Source organism: Penaeus monodon, chromosome 40 (genome assembly GCF_015228065.2).
Source record: "Penaeus monodon isolate SGIC_2016 chromosome 40, NSTDA_Pmon_1, whole genome shotgun sequence".
NCBI classification, from domain to species: domain Eukaryota; kingdom Metazoa; phylum Arthropoda; class Malacostraca; order Decapoda; family Penaeidae; genus Penaeus; species Penaeus monodon.
The window spans coordinates 32,146,337-32,163,836 of NC_051425.1; the positions used below are offsets into that span (position 1 = coordinate 32,146,337).

The 17,500-nt window shown below is 51.0% G+C and overlaps 1 protein-coding gene across 5 annotated transcripts in view; it reads right to left on the reverse strand.

The window, feature by feature from the left end:
* Positions 1–492: 492 nt before the first annotated feature.
* The window catches only part of LOC119597743 (adhesion G protein-coupled receptor L2-like), a 78,417-nt gene continuing 61,409 nt past the window's right edge, over positions 493–17,500 (reverse strand). The window contains exons 7-12 of one of the 5 annotated variants that reach the window (XM_037947350.1): positions 15,461–15,564; positions 14,555–14,599; positions 11,776–11,944; positions 10,637–10,789; positions 3,746–4,078; positions 493–3,039 (exon numbers count right to left, since the gene is read on the reverse strand). In XM_037947350.1, the coding sequence (XP_037803278.1) occupies positions 1,897–3,039; positions 3,746–4,078; positions 10,637–10,789; positions 11,776–11,944; positions 14,555–14,599; positions 15,461–15,564 (1,947 nt within the window). In that variant the 3' untranslated portion in view covers positions 493–1,896. The remainder of the gene's footprint in view (positions 3,040–3,745; positions 4,079–10,636; positions 10,790–11,775; positions 11,945–14,554; positions 14,600–15,460; positions 15,565–17,500) is intronic. The other 4 variants (XM_037947352.1, XM_037947351.1, XM_037947353.1 and 1 more) reach the window with 4 other exon arrangements.

The following is a 17,500-nucleotide window of genomic DNA, read 5'->3' on the forward strand; positions in this document are numbered from 1 at the left end:
TTCATACGTTTCTCACAACAAACTGGTAAAGACATTAGAGAAAAAAAATCTTGGTGCGTGTGTTAAGTGTCTCTCCAAAGTTAGACGAATCAGCCATAATGATATTAAAAGAGAGAGAGAAAAATGAAAAAAAGAAGAAGAAAAGAGTTGTAACAAAGAAAAAAAAATCATTTAAAAAAAGACATTTACCTTCGTGACATCTTACACACAAAGAATTATATCTGTCAATAATAACAATGTTAGAATGAATGAGAATTGAAACATCTATTGAAGAAAAAATGCACAAACGAGAGGAAGCTGTATTACATAATAATGATCAACAAGGGGGAGGGGTCTACCGCGGCCCCCTCCCTCCGTGGAATGGCGAGGGACCCCCAGCGCCCTGCAGTCAACACGGTTAATTTCTGTCACAAGAATCCAACATTTTTTTTTCTTTCGTTTTTCCTCATACAAGTACAAAACTCATGTGGTTAGAATTTCTTTTTTTTTTAAAGACGGTTGTTTTCGAGATTATAGTCATGATTAAATTGTTCATTTTGTCTCTCATTCTTACACTCAAACTCAGATGCTGAGAATTTCAACATCAAGTTTCTTCTCTCTCTAACTATCGCACACTCACTCACTCACGCACGCACGCACGCACTCTCTCTTTCTCTCCCTCAGCATGTTTCTCCTCACTCTATTATACAACCATTTTAGCATTATCTACATCTGTCTTTCTACAAGGGACGTTCTCGCTGGGTTCCTCTTGTTGTGAGCCAAGACGATCCACTCTTTTACTTTTCCTATTTTTATTTCATTTAAATCGTCGATCAAATAGAGCTTCCTAAATCTGAGCTTGGGTTACTTGATCCTACGAAGAACTTCCTGAAACAAAGCAGACAAAAAAAGAAACAAAAAAATATGCAAATAAAATGCAAAGAAAGGCCTCTTAAGCCGCATCTGATATCCTGTAATGCTTGAAGGAAACACTCCATAGATTGGTTCCAATGGTCACAAAAAAACAGAATTCTCCTTAGGTTCATTATGTGTCCTTAATGTGACTATCTACAAAGTATTTTTGCCGTTTTTTTATGGGAATATTTTTTTTTTTTATCATCATCGCCGCCGTCATCATCAGTCACCATCATCATCATCCAAAGAAATTGTGCAATAAATAAGTTCACACACTCGGAGCTGCTGCTGCTGTTGCTTGAGTCAGCGAGCGGGGTCCGGGCAGCAGCGTGCCTGGCGATGGTCACAGCAGGAGGAGCTTGAGTGCCGAGAGTTAATGGAAAGAAATGCAAGCAAAGAATACTCGTGTAATTTCACATCCAAACCACCGTCATCATTTATTCCCCTTCGTGTTTTTTTTTTTTTTTTGTTTCGTTTTGTTTTTATTTTTCGTCTGAATTCGACTTTCTGAAAGTCTCGCTTTCTGTGTCCCCCCCTAAAAAAACGTTATTTTTTCTATCTCAGTTTTTCTCTAACACAAGTACTGTCTCCCGTGAAATGTTTTTAAGTTCACACTTAAGGAAGGAAGCAGGACCACCTTTGATTTTGGCATTTCGATAGGAATTCGCCTCGAAGGATGGACACACAGCAGCGGTGTTCCTCCTCCTGCTTGCGACCTGACTAGGATGACAGCCAACCGGCAATCCTCTCTTTCCTCACGAGGGAAAACCGAGTCAGTGAGTCACTTGTTCATCATGTTCACTTTGCGAAAGACTCGCCGTCGGTCCGCTTGTTTCGTTTCCTTTGCGTCGTCAGCGTCTAAAGAACAGAGATTAATGATTATCGTGAGTTTATTTTACACTTTTTCGCACACTCGCATACCTACATTCATAAAGCGTAAAGGCCTTTAATGGGTTTAAAGCACTATACACGTATGTACACAACTAGGACTGTACACGGATCTTAACAGTGGCTGTAGGTGGGCGGCTGCGGGTGGCGCTCCACCTGCGTCGTCGCGCCCGCGTTCTCGTGGATGGGCGCCAGCGGCGGCTTCAGCTTGCACACCACCTGCTCGCCGCTCAGCACCGCCACCGTCATCTCGCCCAGCTGCTGCAGCTGCTGCAGGTCGCGGTGCCGCTGGGCCGCCTCCCAGTTGCGCAGGTTGGGCTCGCTCAGCGGGTGCACCACCGGCAGCGCCTGCCCCAGCGCCGACAGCACCGCCGGGCTGTACTGCGCCATCGCGTCCAGTACGTCCCGCTCGCCGTCCGCCAGGCGCTGGCCGCCGGCAGCCGCCGCCGCCTCCAGGTACTGGTGGCCGCTGATGTGGCCGTTGCCGGGGGGCAGGGCGTGGGCGGAGGTCACGGCGGGGTGCGACATGGGCAGGATGTGGCCCGGGCTCACCACGGTGTGGTCCATGTGGCCGGCCAGGTGCGGGCCCAGGCGGCCGCCGGGCAGCGTGTGCGAGTCGTCGAGGCCGTCGGGGTGGCGGGGGCGGGCCTTGAGGCGCGGGTCGTACTGCGGCAGGGGCTGGTGGTGGTGGGGGCCCGCGTGGCGATCCGGCAGGGTGTAGGGCAGCAGGGGCCGGTGGTCGCCGTAGGAGCGCGACGACTGCCGCGAGATGTCCGAGCTGTGGCGCCGCCCGTCCTCGTCACTCAGGTCGCTGACCTGCAACTCGGAGCGCCCCTCGCGCTCGATCTCCTCGTAGACGGGGTCGCTGCCGCCGTCGCCGCCCGCGCCGCGCACGCCGGCCGCCGCGGCGCCGTCGGGGATCTCCGTGTAGGTGTGGTTCCAGGGCGAGTGCGTGCGGTGCGCGCGGGGTCCGGCGCCCGACGACGGCAGGCGCAGTGTGGGCGCCTCCCCGCCCAAGCGGTAGTCGGGCAGCAGGGCCTCGGGGCCGGGCGACGGCTGGTCGTGGCCGACGGCGGCTGCGGCAGCGCCTGCGGCCGTGGTGAAGGGGTTGATGAGGTGGTCGGGCGGCAGGTGCGGCGCCACGTTGTTGTTGAGGCGCAGCGCGGCCAGCTTGGCGGCGGGGCCGGCGCGCGGCGAGTCCTCCTGCTCGGAGCCGCCGTGGCCGCTGTCTCGGCCGCACGACTTAAACGAGTACTTCTGTGGGAGAGAGAGGGCGTGAGGGCGGTGTGGGAAGGAGGTGATTTTAATAACAATGCAGCCACGCTGTACTTGCAATCTCTTCAACTTTCTATCTCTTTTCATCTGAACATTTTGTTCTTTTAAAGTACAAATCTGTGCTAACAATGCTTTACTTGTGCTCATACATATTCATGAATCGAGATACACATATCATGCACAGACTATGCCTTAACAATCTACAAATATTACTCCTCATGCACAAAAGATACATCTAGAACCGTATCTAGAAAAACAATAAAACATGCATTAGTTATACTGAGAGTGAACCTAGTCATGCAAAAGTAAATCCATGCGATGCGCTAGAAAATAAATGCTGAGAACGTCCCTATAGAAGTCACGCGCCATGCACAAACGGCGGTGCTAACAGTGCTCTTTGGAACCGGCAAGTGAATCAAATTCTTCGGCTTCCTGATCTTTTAGGTGAACTACGACTCAACTCATGCGCAAAGACTACGGGTCTCCCTCCTGAAGGGACGGACTCGCAGGGCAGCGGCCAGGCGGTGCGTGGAACCTCAAACAAGAGCAGTCTAAGCCTCGGAAAAAGCAATCACTAAAAAGAAAAATACAAGTCATGCGCAGTCCTCCTGAGGCCAGCAGGAGCCAGCAGGAGCCGCAAGCGGAGCCGCAAGCGGAGCAGCAAGGATCATGCGGCGGCGACAGTAACCTCATCTTCGTGGTCGAGCGCTGCGGTGCGGGTGTGCAGGTTGTGGTGGTGGAGGCGAGCCGAGCGGCTGCTGCTGTTCCTCTGGGGGGTGCGGGAGAGCGAGGCCCGGGAGAGGGACCCCCTGCCCAGCGACCCCCTGGAGAGGGAGGCCCTGGACAGCGACCCCGCCCGCACCGGGCCCGCCCCCACTCCCATTCCCGCTCCCCCCGCTGCTGTTCCCGACGCCCCCGCAGGCAGGTGGGGCATTCCCCCCCCGGCCTGCGAGGAGGAGGTGGTGGTGCTGTTCTTGCTTCCCCCCCGAGTCCAGCGGCCGGACGTCAGGCGAGGGACCAGCTGAGGGAGACACGGCAGGAGGAACCTCGTTAGTCACACCAGCTGCGGCGGCGGCGGCAGGCTTGGTCCTGGCTCCTAGCGGCCCCCAGGCGCGAGCTCTCTAACTCTTTCTCTTTATCTCTCTCTAACTCTAACTGCTATTATGGGAGATTCATATATATATATATATATATATATATATATATATATATATATATATATATATATATATATATATATAAAACTTGACTGAAACAAAATGCAACGATCTACAATATCGTGTATTTCCATGATATATCAAAAATCGGTGTGAATCTATTAAACTAAAAATAAAATTCTACAGTAAACTAGTCACTTACACCCTTGACGTTAGTAAAACCAAAAAACAAGAAAAAAGAGAAAAAAAAAACTAAACTAAATATAATTTTAAAAAGTATCTACTCAAACAAAAACACAAAGGGAGGATTTGTTTGTTTGTTTGCACTGCCAGGAAGGGAGTCACCAGAGCCCAAAGGGTTAATCAGAAAAGGATCAAGGATGGAAGGTGGTGGTGGTGTTGCCATCAAGGAGGGTGTTATTTAGAGAGACCAGCCATGCCCCGATGCCCAGAGGCCCAGTTGCCCCGCTAGTGCAAGTTAAACACCCCACACCGGATGTGGTGCCAGGCGCTGTTATACGGCGCCTCGTGGCACTGCTATGGTACCCATGGCGCTGCTACGACTCTCTCACGACAGGCAGACAGGCGGGCAAGCAGGTTACCGTTCTCTTTAACCACACGTGACAGATTTCGTTCGTTATAAGGTAGCCAAATGCCTTTCGCAATCGACGTTATAATGGCTGGAGCGGAGGCCGTTTCCTTTCTCTTTTCCATTTCGTCTTTTTTTCAGGGAGTCGATTTATTTTGGTAAAGCCAAGAAAATGGATCGGAAAAGAAAAGGAGGTGGAAGAGGATCGAAGGAGAGACAAGAAAAATATCTACGATAACCAGAGAAGATGAAAAAAGGAAGCAGAAGAAGAAGAAGAAGAAGAAGAGGAAGAAGAAGAAAAGGCATAATAATAAAAATAAAAATAAAAAGAAGACGGAGAATTAGACGAATAAAAAATAAGAAAAAAGCCGAAGAAACGAGTGAGAATAAGGAGGAGGGCGAGGAAGACAATGCCGCTGCCTCGGAATCAAGCTGGAGATCACATGCCGTCGGCAATCAGCATTACGCCGCAACATTAAGTTTCTCTCCGGTCGCGAGCGGGAAAATTACCGCGGGGGGAGGGGAGAGGAAGGGGGGCGTGTTGGGGGAGGGGAAAGGGGGGAAGGAGCTGGGAGGAGGAGGAAGGAGGAGGGTGGAGGTGGAGGAGGGGAAGGCGAAGAAGGGGAAGGAGGAGGAGGAAGAGGAGGGGAAGGAGGAGGAAGGGAAAGGAGGAGGAGCGCGTTGGGGGAAGAGAGCAGGGGATAGGGAGGGAGAGAGTGAGGGTAGAGAGAGGAGAAAGGGGGGAGGGAGAGAGGGTGGTAAGAGGGGAGCGAAGGGGGGAGGTGGTGGAAGAGATAAAAGGGTGGGATGAGAGGGCGGGGGGGAGGGGGCAGGCGGGGGGGAGCAGGTGTGTTGGCGCGACGATTCCACCTGGGTCCATTATCATTAGCGCTGACCCTAATTGCACTCTGTTTGAACGCCCTCGTTTGTCTAAATCTCGAGACGCTGGGCTCTTTATATAAAAGACATTCTGGATCCTCATTCCTCCCCCCCCCCCCACACACACACTTCCCTCGCCCTTGACTTGCAATTTTTTCTCCTCACACAAAATTAATAAATAAATAAATGATTAAACAAATAAATTGATAAAAAAAAGAATAAATGAATAAGCAAATGATAATTTTAATACCCCCCCCCCCCTGCTACACCCACAGCCCCACCCCACACGCGCATGCCATCTCTCCTTCACTTCCCTCCCAGTTTATCATCCTCCTTATCCTCTTCCTTATCCCCGTATCCACCCCCCACCTTCCAACTTACCCCACCCCCTTCCCCCCACCATCTTCCATATACCCCATCATTCCCCCTGCCTGCCCCCCCCTCCTCGCCCCCCTCTCCTCCTCCCCGACCCCAACCGCCCATATCTACCCCGCCCACTCCCCCTCCCCTCCCCTCCCCATACCCTCCAAAGGTCCCCCGGGCGAATCGCTGATCAATAACTCATTTTCATATCTATATTCCGACTAAGCTAAACATGACAGTAACTTACGCTGCTGGAATTACGCTCAGGGAGAATGGGAAGGGGGGGGGGGTGCTGGACGGCTGGGGGGGGGGGCTAAGGGGGGATGCATGCATGTATCCCCATTTCGTCCATCCTCCCCCTTTTTCTTTTTTTCTTCCCTTCCCTCTCTTGCTCCCTCTTTCTTTCCTTCTATCCCTCACTCTCTCTCTCTCTCTCTCTCTCTCTCTCTCTCTCTCTCTCTCTCTCTCTCTCTTCCTCCTTCCTCTACCTTTACTCTTTTTCTCCTCTATCTATCTCCCCCCTCTCCCCCTATCTTCCAACCCCTTCCTCCCCTGATCCTCCCCTCCCTCCCCCTCTTCCCCCTCTAATCTCCCTTCCTTCCTGTATCCCTTTTTCCATTCCCTCTCCTATTTGATAATTCTCTATTACATCAAGAGTATTTTTTTTAGAAAGGGGAGGGGAATCGAGGGGGGAGGGGGTAAGAGAGGAAGGGGCACAGATAAGGAGGGGAGGGAAAGAGGGGAGAGAGAGAGGGGAGGGGAAGTGGGGAGGGAGAGAGGGGAGAGGGAGAGGGGAGGGGAAGAGGGGAGGGAGAGAGGGGATGGGGAGAGGGGAGGGGAAGAGGGGAGGGAGAGAGGGGAGAGAGAAAGGGGAGGGAAAGAGGGGAGAGGGAGAGGGGAGGGGGAGAGAGAGGAGGAGATTGTAGGGGGAGAGAGGAGGAGGAGATTGTAGGGGGAGAGGGGCGAAGGAATGGGTGGAAGGGGAAAGAAGAAAGCGAGGAAGGAGGAGCGAGAGGAGGAGGAACGGGGAGGAAGGGGACGAGACCAGGGGGGGTGGGGGAGTGGAGAGGGAGAGGGAGGCTTTTAATGTCTTTTTTCTTTTCCTCTCCTCTCTATATTTCTTTCTTTATGGACCATCGCTCGAGACAATCGAAACCAACTTCAAGATTCGAGAGAAATTGCGACTCCGATCACTTCTTAAAATAAGGAATAAGGCAGAAAATAAAAAAAAAGGAAAGAAAATGAACAACTAACCCGATCCCACTCGGTAACTCGTCCGATTCGGTCGCGATAAAACGCTACTTAATCATTTCATAAGTCAACATTAATCTGGGACCCGACCTTGATTGCAATATCAAGATATGCAACGTGAAGATGCCACGTGAAGATATATAGCATCCTCATTTGCTTCGTCTCCTTCCCCTTCTTTTTTCTTCTTCTTCTTCGTTCCCATTTCCCTCTACTCCTGTTCTTCCCAGTATGTAAAAAGGGGAATGTAACCCAAAAGAAAAGTTGAGAGAGAGAGAGAGAGAGAGAGAGAGAGAGAGAGAGAGAGAGAGAGAGAGAGAGAGAGAGAGAGAGAGAGAGAGAGAGAGAGAGAGAGAGAGAGAGAGAGAGAGAGAGAGAGAGAGAGAGAGAGAGAGAGGGAGAGGGAGAGAGAGACAGAGAAAGAGAAAGAGAAAGAGAAAGAGAGAGAGAGAGAGGATCAGTGATCAATGCTCCGGATCAACGGATACCGATGGGCGACGGGGAAATTCCCTAACTATCAAAAAGAACAAATATTTAGTCCGCGATTTCCTCTAGCGTAAATCATTTGGCATGAATTCCCTCTCCCGTACCCTAGGGCCTCCCTCCCCTCTCCCCTATCCTTCCCTTCGTTTCTTACCCATCTCTTCCCTTCCTTTCTCTACCCTATCCTCTCCTCCCCTCTCTTTTTCCCTTCCCTCTCCCTTCCCCTTCCCCTTCCCCTCCTTTTTCCCTTCCCTCTCCCTTCCCCTTCCCCTTCCCTTCTTTTCCCCTTCCCCTCCCATTCCCCTCCCCGCGGAGATCAAAACATAACAGCATAAATGAACGCACGAGCAAGGCGGATGAACGGTCCCGCATTCATTTCCCCTTCCTTTGATGAAGCTCGTGTTCCGATAATGCGAACTGAGCTGCTAAGGGAGATGGAGGGGGAGGGGGGAGGGGGGAGTCCTGTCATTCCTACTATTTCTGCTTCTACTGCTTCATTCTGCTTGCATTTTGCTGTCAAGGCGAAACCTGTCCTTGTTCATGTCCTCATGTTCGTCTTTCTCCCCATTCTCTTTTTCTTCCTCTTTTTCTCTACTTCTCTTCCTTCTCCTTCTTCTCCTCCTCTTGCTCCACTCCTTCTTCCCCTTCCTTCTCCTCTACCCACTGACAGTCATTATTCACGGGGTTTTAATCTGCTAAAACTGAGTGATCTCCAAAGTTGTTCTTTAATGGGAACGCGAGTCTCTGAGGAATAATGATTTGAGGGGGACGTCGAATCGAAGGTCCCCATGTCGGAATCGTGGAACATAAAGCCCTACCCTTTCCTCTCCCCGTTTTATTTTCTTTCCCGAGGTTCTTGGCTCGTCTGCATTTGCCTTCTAAAAATATAAAGTCGTTTCGGAATTGAACCTGTCGATGCGAAATACATCATGCCGAATCATGTTTAAGGGATGATGCGTTTCTTGTTCACGAACCGAAGCCCTACGCAACATGCTTCCACTATTGAATATGATCAATTGAGGATAACACAAGAAGCTTCCGGTGGCATCCGTCATGCAACACTTCGTCTGTTCTTCCTCCTCCGGCGGTCGGGGATCTCAAGCAACATGGACTCGAGCCCCAGACGCTCTCGGATCCCTCGCCCGATCTCTCCTCCTGCCCCATGCATGCCCTGGTCACCGGAAGACATTTCTCGGCGCGTGCAAGCAACCGCCCGAGGGAAGTCTCAGATTCCCGCGAGGCGCCGGGAGGGAGCGAGGCCTCGACGCCCACGCTCCGTCCGTCTTCGTCTTCAGAGCCTAGGGATGTCAGCTTCGTGGTTCCGGCTGTCACCCGCCACGGCTTCTTGCTTATCTCGTGTTAACACTAACGCTGGATCTCCCTTTTAATATTAAAATAAACAAAACAAAAAAGAAACATATCAGAGAGGTTACACCAGTTACTTCCATCTACCAGAACATCTACGTGGCTATGCCTTCTAGTTTTACGATGCCCGCCACCAGACTGCAGCGTGCCACGGGGACACCTCCCGTCTCAAACCAGGCTTCCAGTCAGGTCTCCGGACTGACTCGGTCCTGGTTTTTAAAATCCTGTTCATTGAGAAACTGCAGTTTATAGCATGTTAAAGTGATGAAGGTTTTTAAATTAAATAAAAAAACAAACAAATTAAAATCTACATGCGCCAGACCCTCTTGCACGTTCACCACGAGAAGTGACATCTAGAGGTACCCACAAGCGTTAATAGCAACCGTGATCGTCTAAGACCAGCAGGCCCTTGAAGGGACTCCTCAGTCGCCGGTTATGAAAGCAGACCTCCGCTTCTGGACTGAGAGAGTGCTTGCTCGAGGTCTTGGGAGTGAGTGACAGCGTGCGTGCGACTCTAATCGGATTTTTTCCTTTTTTGAGGCGTGAGTTTAAAAAAATACCTTTCATACTGTTGTTGGTGTTCTTTTGAGGCCTCTCCGGTTTGGTGGGGGGAGGGTTACTCTTGGGAGTGCTGGGGGGGTGGGGGGTGGTGGAGGCGGTGGTGGTGGTGGCGGTGGAGGAGGGTGGGGGGTGGGGAGAGGGGTGGGGGGACGAGTCAGGTAGGTCGTCGGGAGAAGGTATGGGTGGAGGGGGGTGGCCGCTTCCGCCCTTGGGGTTGAGGGGGTAGGAGGGGTGGGGAGGCGCGCCGCCGCCCTCGTGCTGCAGGCCGCCGCCGAGGGCGCTGGAGGCGAAGTGGGACTTGGGCTGGAGGTAGTTGGAGTCGTCGGGCGCCAGGTGGACGGCCGAGAGCGGCAGCTGCAGCAGGTTGTGGTAGTGGTGGTGGTCGAGGGCCTTGGGGTTGCTGGAGTGCAGGGAGGACAGGGCGGCCTGCAGCATGGTGGGGCTCAGGGCCAGGCTCGAGACGGCCTGCTGCTGCGCCCGCAGGTGGGGGCCCATGGGCAGGGGCGTGGAGCGCGGCTGGATATAGTGGTGGAGGGCGGCGGTGGAGATGGGCGGGCCGGCCGTGTCGTAGAGCTGGGAGAGGGTGGGCGTGGGGGGCGGGGAGGAGTAGATCTGGGCGGCGTTGACCTGCTGGATGTGGAAGGGCAGGGCGTTCTGGTAGTCGGGCGGGGCCGTGGGCGAGGGCGAGGCGGGCTCGGCCGCCGAGGGCGTTGAGGGCGGGAGCGCCGGAAGGCTGAAGGCCACGCTCAGCGCCCCGACGGGGGAGCCCGACTCGTCCACGACTGGTCGGCTGGGCCTGGGACAGGTGGTGGGCAGCCAGGTGGCTCAGGTTGGCGGGGAGCGGGAGGTGGTGTGCGAGGGGGGCGGGGGGCAGGGGCGGGGTGGCGGGCGGGGCGGGGTGGCAAGCAAGGGCGTCGTGGGAGGAGCTACCCACTGTATGCGAGGAGTGCGAGTTCGACTGTGAGTGGGAGGCGGCATTGTGGGAGGTGCGGGCGTCCTTGCCGGTCTGCGAGCGGTCGTGGGCGGCGCACAGGCACGCCCGCAGCCAGGGGTGTCGGCGACCCGCCCTACGTAACTCCTTCTTCACCTACAGAGGACAGACACACACTATGTATCCACCTGGCACAGCTTCACACGCGCGTACCCTCCTTGAAGGGCACCCTACACATGCGGCGTGCCTTCAAGGCGGGGGCACGCAGGCACCGCCCTGCCGCCCGGCAAGGACTGCGTATGGCGAGGCCCCAGAGGTACTAACGTACGCTTCGAGAGCCGCGGCCGCAGCCCATGCCGAGCCGGCGCGCGGCACAAGCTCTGCCTTGGTGATATCTACACAAGGGCACTGCTTCGTCTAAGGAGATAAACATTCAGGCTACTTTATACACAAGAGATCAACTAATGAAATAAACAAAAACAAAATCAAATCGTTAACAGAAATATATTACTCCAAAAATTAGTAAACAAAAATAGACTAAACAAATTAACCGTAACCAAGGGAGGGTTAATGATATAACATAGCAAAATCGTATCTACAGCAAATTACATTTAGTAAAATTATTAGTTTTACAATACTGTGAGGACATCCATAACCATAATTGATTAATAGTATGCAAAGTGTGAAAAACAAGGGCTATATAATACAACGCAAATAATACAAACTAAAAGGGCCCATTCACACTCTTTGCACATGAGGAAGAGAAAGGAGAGAAGGAGAGAAAGAGAAAGATAATGAGAGAGAGAGAGAGAGAGAGAGAGAGAGAGAGAGAGAGAGAGAGAGAGAGAGAGAGAGAGAGAGAGAGAGAGAGAGAGAGAGAGAGAGAGAGAGAGAGAGAGAGAGAGAGAGAGAGAGAGAGAGAGAGAGAGAGAGAGAGAGAGAGAGAGAGAGAAAGAGATAGAAAGACAGAGAGAGAGAAAGAGAACGAAAGACAAAAGATATAGATCACTCGCACAACGCAGGACATCCATTCACACCTTGACCAAAAAAAAAAAAAAAAAAAAAAAATAAAAATAACAAAACAACAACCAAAAAGAGAACAAATACCCACGACCCCAAGCAACGCCCTCTGTCCCCCTCACCTTGTCGTTCTGGACGCAGTGGAAGATGAAGATGAACAATCCCTGCAGAGAGTTGAGAACGGTGAACACGTAAGCCATCACGACGGACGCCTGGTTGAGGTAGAGGAGGCCGAAGGTCCAGGTCAGCCCCAGCAGGAACATCAGCACGACGGCGCCTCGGACCCAGCTCCTGCAGAAGGCGCGGGCGGAGGGAGGGGGAGAGAGAGAGAAGGGTTAGTTTTATGGTTGGGGAGGGAGAGGGCTGGGAGAAAGGGAGAGGCAAGAGGGGAGGAGAGGGTGAAGGGGATGGAGATGGGGATGGGAATTAAGGTTAAATAGGATGGGGATGGGAAGGAAGGTTAAAAAGGATGGGGATGGGAATGGGGAGAAGGAAGAAAAGGGGAGGGATATGGGGAAGGAAAGCGAAAAGGAGAAGGGGACGGGGAACGCAAAGGGGAATGCAAAGGGGAAGAGAAAATCGGGAAAGACAAAGGAAGAGGTAATAGGGGAATGGATGGATGAGGAAGGTAAAATTAAAGGAGATCGGGAAAATAAAGGGGAGAGAAATGGGGAGGAAAAAGTAATGGCGAAGAAAGAGGGTGAGGGGGAGAGACGAGGGGGTATGTGGGCGGGGCAAGGGGGGGGGTAGGGATAACGGAAGACTAAAAGGAGAAATACGAAATATGGAAATATACCTGTCTGTCAAAGCCACACTTAATGTCACAGGGCAGGGAAGGGGGGGGGGGTATATCGAACAATTACACGGAATTCGAATAATTTGATCGGAATAATCTATGCAAGGTCAGATTTTGCTTTATAGAAAAACATATAAACAAAATATTGTTTTTGCACTTGAATTGACAAAAAACATTCTACATAGAAACACAAAAAAAACATATAATATATACAAAGCTCTTGGTATTAATGTCGAGGAAAAACAACACAGGCTTATAAATACAAGGTCAGTCTAATAACATTACACGCACGGATAAATATTTGATTGACTGAGTGAGAGTGCGTGTGTGTGTGTGTGTGTGTGTGTGTGTGTGTGTGTGTGTGTGTGTGTGTGTGTGTGTGTGTGTGTGTGTGTGTGTGTGTGTGTGTGTGTGTGTGTGTGTGTGCGGTGCGTGTGTGTATTTTCTTCATGTGCATATCTGGTCATTCAAACTATTCATGAACCTGCTGCCATTCGGGTCTCAACTCAAAAATCCAGTCATGCTCTCCTCTGTGCACTACAGGTGTTAAACAAGCAACCTGCAATTTTGCAACAAAATGCAGTCTGGTGACTTTGAATCTCCCCCGGTCTGCCAGGCAGTGCCCCATCCAGTGTCACTGCCATGCTGTGTCGGGGCAGTGTCACGTGTCAAATCCTTTCCCTCTTTCACATTTAATTTTTCTAAATAAAAAAAAATCCTTATCATTTCTCTGACCTTGACACAGACCCCCATCCTTCACTCTTCCCTTTTCAGCAAAATCCTCATCACCTACACTTCTAATTCACATATAAACCTGGAAATCCACTCCTACTCCAGGAACTACGGGCGTCCCCACCTGGTCTCTTCCTCAGCAACGGCCGCGGCTAAAGAATAGGTACTTGTTCCAATCAAGGCTCTTAGAGGTACTTTGCGCTCGCACTCGCTCTCGCTCTCGCTCTCTGTACTTGTCTTTTAGGCTCTGGTCATTTACACTTCAAAGGAGCGCACGCCGCACGCACGCCGCACGCACGCACGCACGCACACACACACACACACACACACAACAAATATGTGGGCTGAGGAAATCCACGCTCTTTCCATAAGCAAACACTCAATATAAAAGCAGTCTTTCCACACTGATCTCGATTACAGCGATGCCCCCTAGAATAAGGTATAGATGCGAAGAGCCTGTCATCCACAATGCTTATATCTCAACGTGAATTACGGATTGCAGAAAATATCTACCAAAATGATGAATGACCGCTTCTGCACCCCTCCCTCCCTCCTTTCCTCCCACCCTTCCTCTATTTTTTTTCTCTCTCACACACACACACACACACGCCTTTCTTCTGTCCCTTCGTCTTTTGCCTCTGTCTCAGTTTCTGTCTTTCTTTTCCTGTCGACCCTCTCGTCAGGAAGCTATCGTTCCCCCTTCCTCCGGCGCCAGAAGAGGATCCCGAAGCCCCTGGGTGGTAGTAGTAGTAGTAGTAGTAATAGTAGTAGTAGTGCCACGTGACTCACCAAACAAACAAACAAACAAGCTCTACGTGTTAGTGCCATCAAGAGGTGCAAAGCGTCAAGGTTCTGAACCTATCGAGGAGAAGCGAGACCGAAACCGCCCATGCACGCGAGAATTAGAGGAAAAAAAAGATGAAGATGAGACAAGAAAAGAAAGATGAAAAATATATATGGAAAATAAGAAAAAAAAAACTGGAGAGAAAAAAAGGCCAAGCAAGGCATGATACACAAGCCCTCCACCACCACCGCCTCCTCCTCCTCCTCCTCCGCCGCAACTCCTGCAGAAGGCGAGTGCGACTCTCTCAAGACGGTGCTTCCTTCACGCCACGCCTCGCCTACAATCTGCCTTCCGCCCTGTGTCTCGAACCCCAGTCTGTCTCACGGCTTAAACAGCTGATTTGAATATACAGATTGTTTTTTCTCTATTGTTGGGTTACTGTCACCATCATTTTTAAATTAAGTCAATTGTAACTGGTAACAAATCAGATTTTTCGAGAGACACAAGGCACAGGCCGATTCTAGAGTCACGTGGTCACGCGAGGATCTATACAAAATGAAAAAAAAAATGTACGAAAACAATTTCTTACACATGAGCCTGCATTTTGTCGAGCAGCGCACTCTCCTCTCCACCACTACCATCATCATCATCACCACCATCAACACCATTACGAGTAACAACACCGACACAACCACCATGGCAGACAGCATCGGCCACCGCGGCAGCAGGGACAGGCACAGCAGCAGCGAGAGCAGGTACAGCAGAAAGATGGAGACCAGGAGAGTCAGCGGGGCCCACGGTGGGTGCGATGTGGTGGTGGGTCGAGACGGAGGTAAACACGAGGTTAGTATGTGAAGGAGCCGCCCACCCTTGCCCACTGCCGGGCGCGGCTCTAACCCACCACACTGTGTTGCACTTACTCGCTAATACGTTACTGTTAGTCCATCAGAAATGAAGAAAAAAAACAAACGTAAAATAATGAAAAAATTAGGTGATTGCATGGCTACCTCTAGAAGTGATGCACCTAAGAAATCACTACGGGAAGATGTTAGTTTTTGTTACTGCTGTTATCAGTTTATTATCTTTCAGGGACTACCAGGGGGTCTGCTTAGTTTCTACTGCTACTACTTGTTAGGCCGGCTACATAAACAGCCTACAGGGGGTAAAACAAATGGAAGGTCTTAGGCCTACTACTTGCACTCTGAAACTACACTCTCTCAGAAGCCATTTTTATGATTTAAAAAATATGTTGTTTCTTTTTTATAACTTCTGATCTTTTTCCTTTTCTTCTTTGCATACATTCTCTCTATTTCTTTCCCTGCTCATTACACAAGCGTTCTTTTCCCTCTGATTTTCCACACCCTCCCTTACTTTCATATTCCTTCCCCTCTCTTCCTTCTCCTCCTCCTCCTCCTCCTTCTTCCTCCCTCCTCCTCCTTCTTCCTCCCTCCTCCTCCTTCTTCCTCCCTCCTCCTCCTCCTCCTCCAACACCTACCTGACGGAGGCCAACTTAGTGTGTTCCTTGTTCTTGACGGAGGCGGAGAGGTTGGCGTGGCGACACATGATGAACAGAGACATCGTCAGGAAAATGGAGTTGGCCTGAAAAAGAAAAGAAAAAAGAAATGAAATTAAAATAACATCATAAGCACAGGTAAATACTTGATTGACGTCGTTTATTTTGTGACGTCAAGTTTTTGTGCCAATAAAAAGAAGAAGTTTTTGTGCCAATAAAAAGAAGAAGTTTTGAAGTGCATCACGTATCAATTATCGAGAAGGGGGGAGGAGAGAAAGGGAAGATAACGCTAACTCCCTTTGCCCTTCCCTCCACTCCCTCCCTTTCACTCCTTCGCCTCCAGTGCTTTTTCCCTTCTTTCCTCCTCCTATTCTATATTTCCACCTTCCACTTTTCCTTCCTCTACCCTTTACCTCCTTCCTTCCATCCCCCTGACTTCCTTCCCACGCCACTTCCCTCCCTCCCTCCCTCCCTCCCTTCCTTCCCCTCCTTCCTTTCCTTTCTCTCAACCCCACCTTCAACCTTTGACCCCAACCCCTCTCTCCTCAACTCCACCCCCAACTCCACCCCCAACTCCATCCCCCACCTACTGAAACGCCCCCAACCATTAACCTTCCGAACCAAGTCGAAATTCCGCGGAAACCAAATGATTATCTCGGACCAGGGGCGTGTGGGCGGGCGGGCGGGCGTGTGAGCGGGCGGGGGTTACGGGCGAGCGGAAGGTATGCCCTCACGCCCACGGCATACGAATGGCGGCAAGCGGACTAGAAGCCGGGAGGGGGGAGGGGGTCGTGTGGTGATACCTGGGGGGAGGGGGAGGGCAGGGGAAAGGGATGGAATAAGAACTGCAGGAGGGATCTGTGGGTGACGGGCAAATGGAGGGAGGGAATGGGAGGGAAGGAGAGAGGGAAGGGGAGGGAGGGAATGGGAGGGAGGGAAGGGGAGGGAGGGACAGGAAGGGAAGGAGGGAGAGAGGGAAAGGGAGGGAGGGATAGGAAGGGAGAGAGGGAAAGGAGGGGAAGGTAGGGGAAGGGTGGGGGAGGGAGTGAAAAAGAAAGGGGGGAGCGAAAAGAAGGGGAGAAAAGGAGGGAGAGGGAGAAAGAGAGGGAGGAAGAAAAGGGAAAGGGACTGGGACTGGGACAGGGACAGGGAGAGAGAAAGAAAGAGAGAGAGCGAGAAAGTGAGAGAGAGAAAAAAATGAGAGCGAGAAAGCGAGAGAGAGAGAGAGAGAGAGAGAGAGAGAGAGAGAGAGAGAGAGAGAGAGAGAGAGAGAGAGAGAGAGAGAGAGAGTGAGAAAGAGAGAGAAAGAGAGAGAAAGAGAGAGAAAGAGAGAGCGAAACAAATAAAAAGAGAAACAAAGAAAAAAAACAAGAAAAAAAGAGAGAGAGAAAAACTAGAAACAGAACGAGAAAGAAAGAAAGAAAGAAAGAAAAAGAGCCACTGACTCCTTACCCCCACTGATCTAAATTCCCCTCCCTCCCTCCCTCCCTCCCTCCCCCTATCCCATCCCCCCCCCCACCGATAATGACAACAACAACAACAAAAACGAAAATCTTAGCAATCAGACGTGTTGAAAACATATATAACCTGCGCCTTTCGACACTGCTAACAAGATAAGTTTGCAGCGCCGGCCAAAGTTTCCGAGACACAACGCAAAACAACATGTAACACGTGGGGGGAGGGGGGGAGGGGGGAGGAGGGGAAGGAGGAGGAGGAGGGGAGGGGGAGGAGGAGGAGGAGGAGGAGGAGGAGGAGGAAAACACAATATAAAACGAAAAGAAGAATCACAAAGAAAAAAGAAACAGAAAGGAAAATAAAAAAAAAACGAAAGAAAAAAAAAGAAGAGAGAGAACAAGAACGATAAAGAAAAACACGAGAGAGAGAAAAAAAAAGAACAAAAGAAAAACAAAGAAAAAAAAAGAAAAAAAGAGAACAAAAAACAAAAAAAGGAAAATGAAAGAGAAAGAGAAAAAGGCACAGTGACAACGACAGAGAAGAGAGAGAATACCCCACAACCACCTC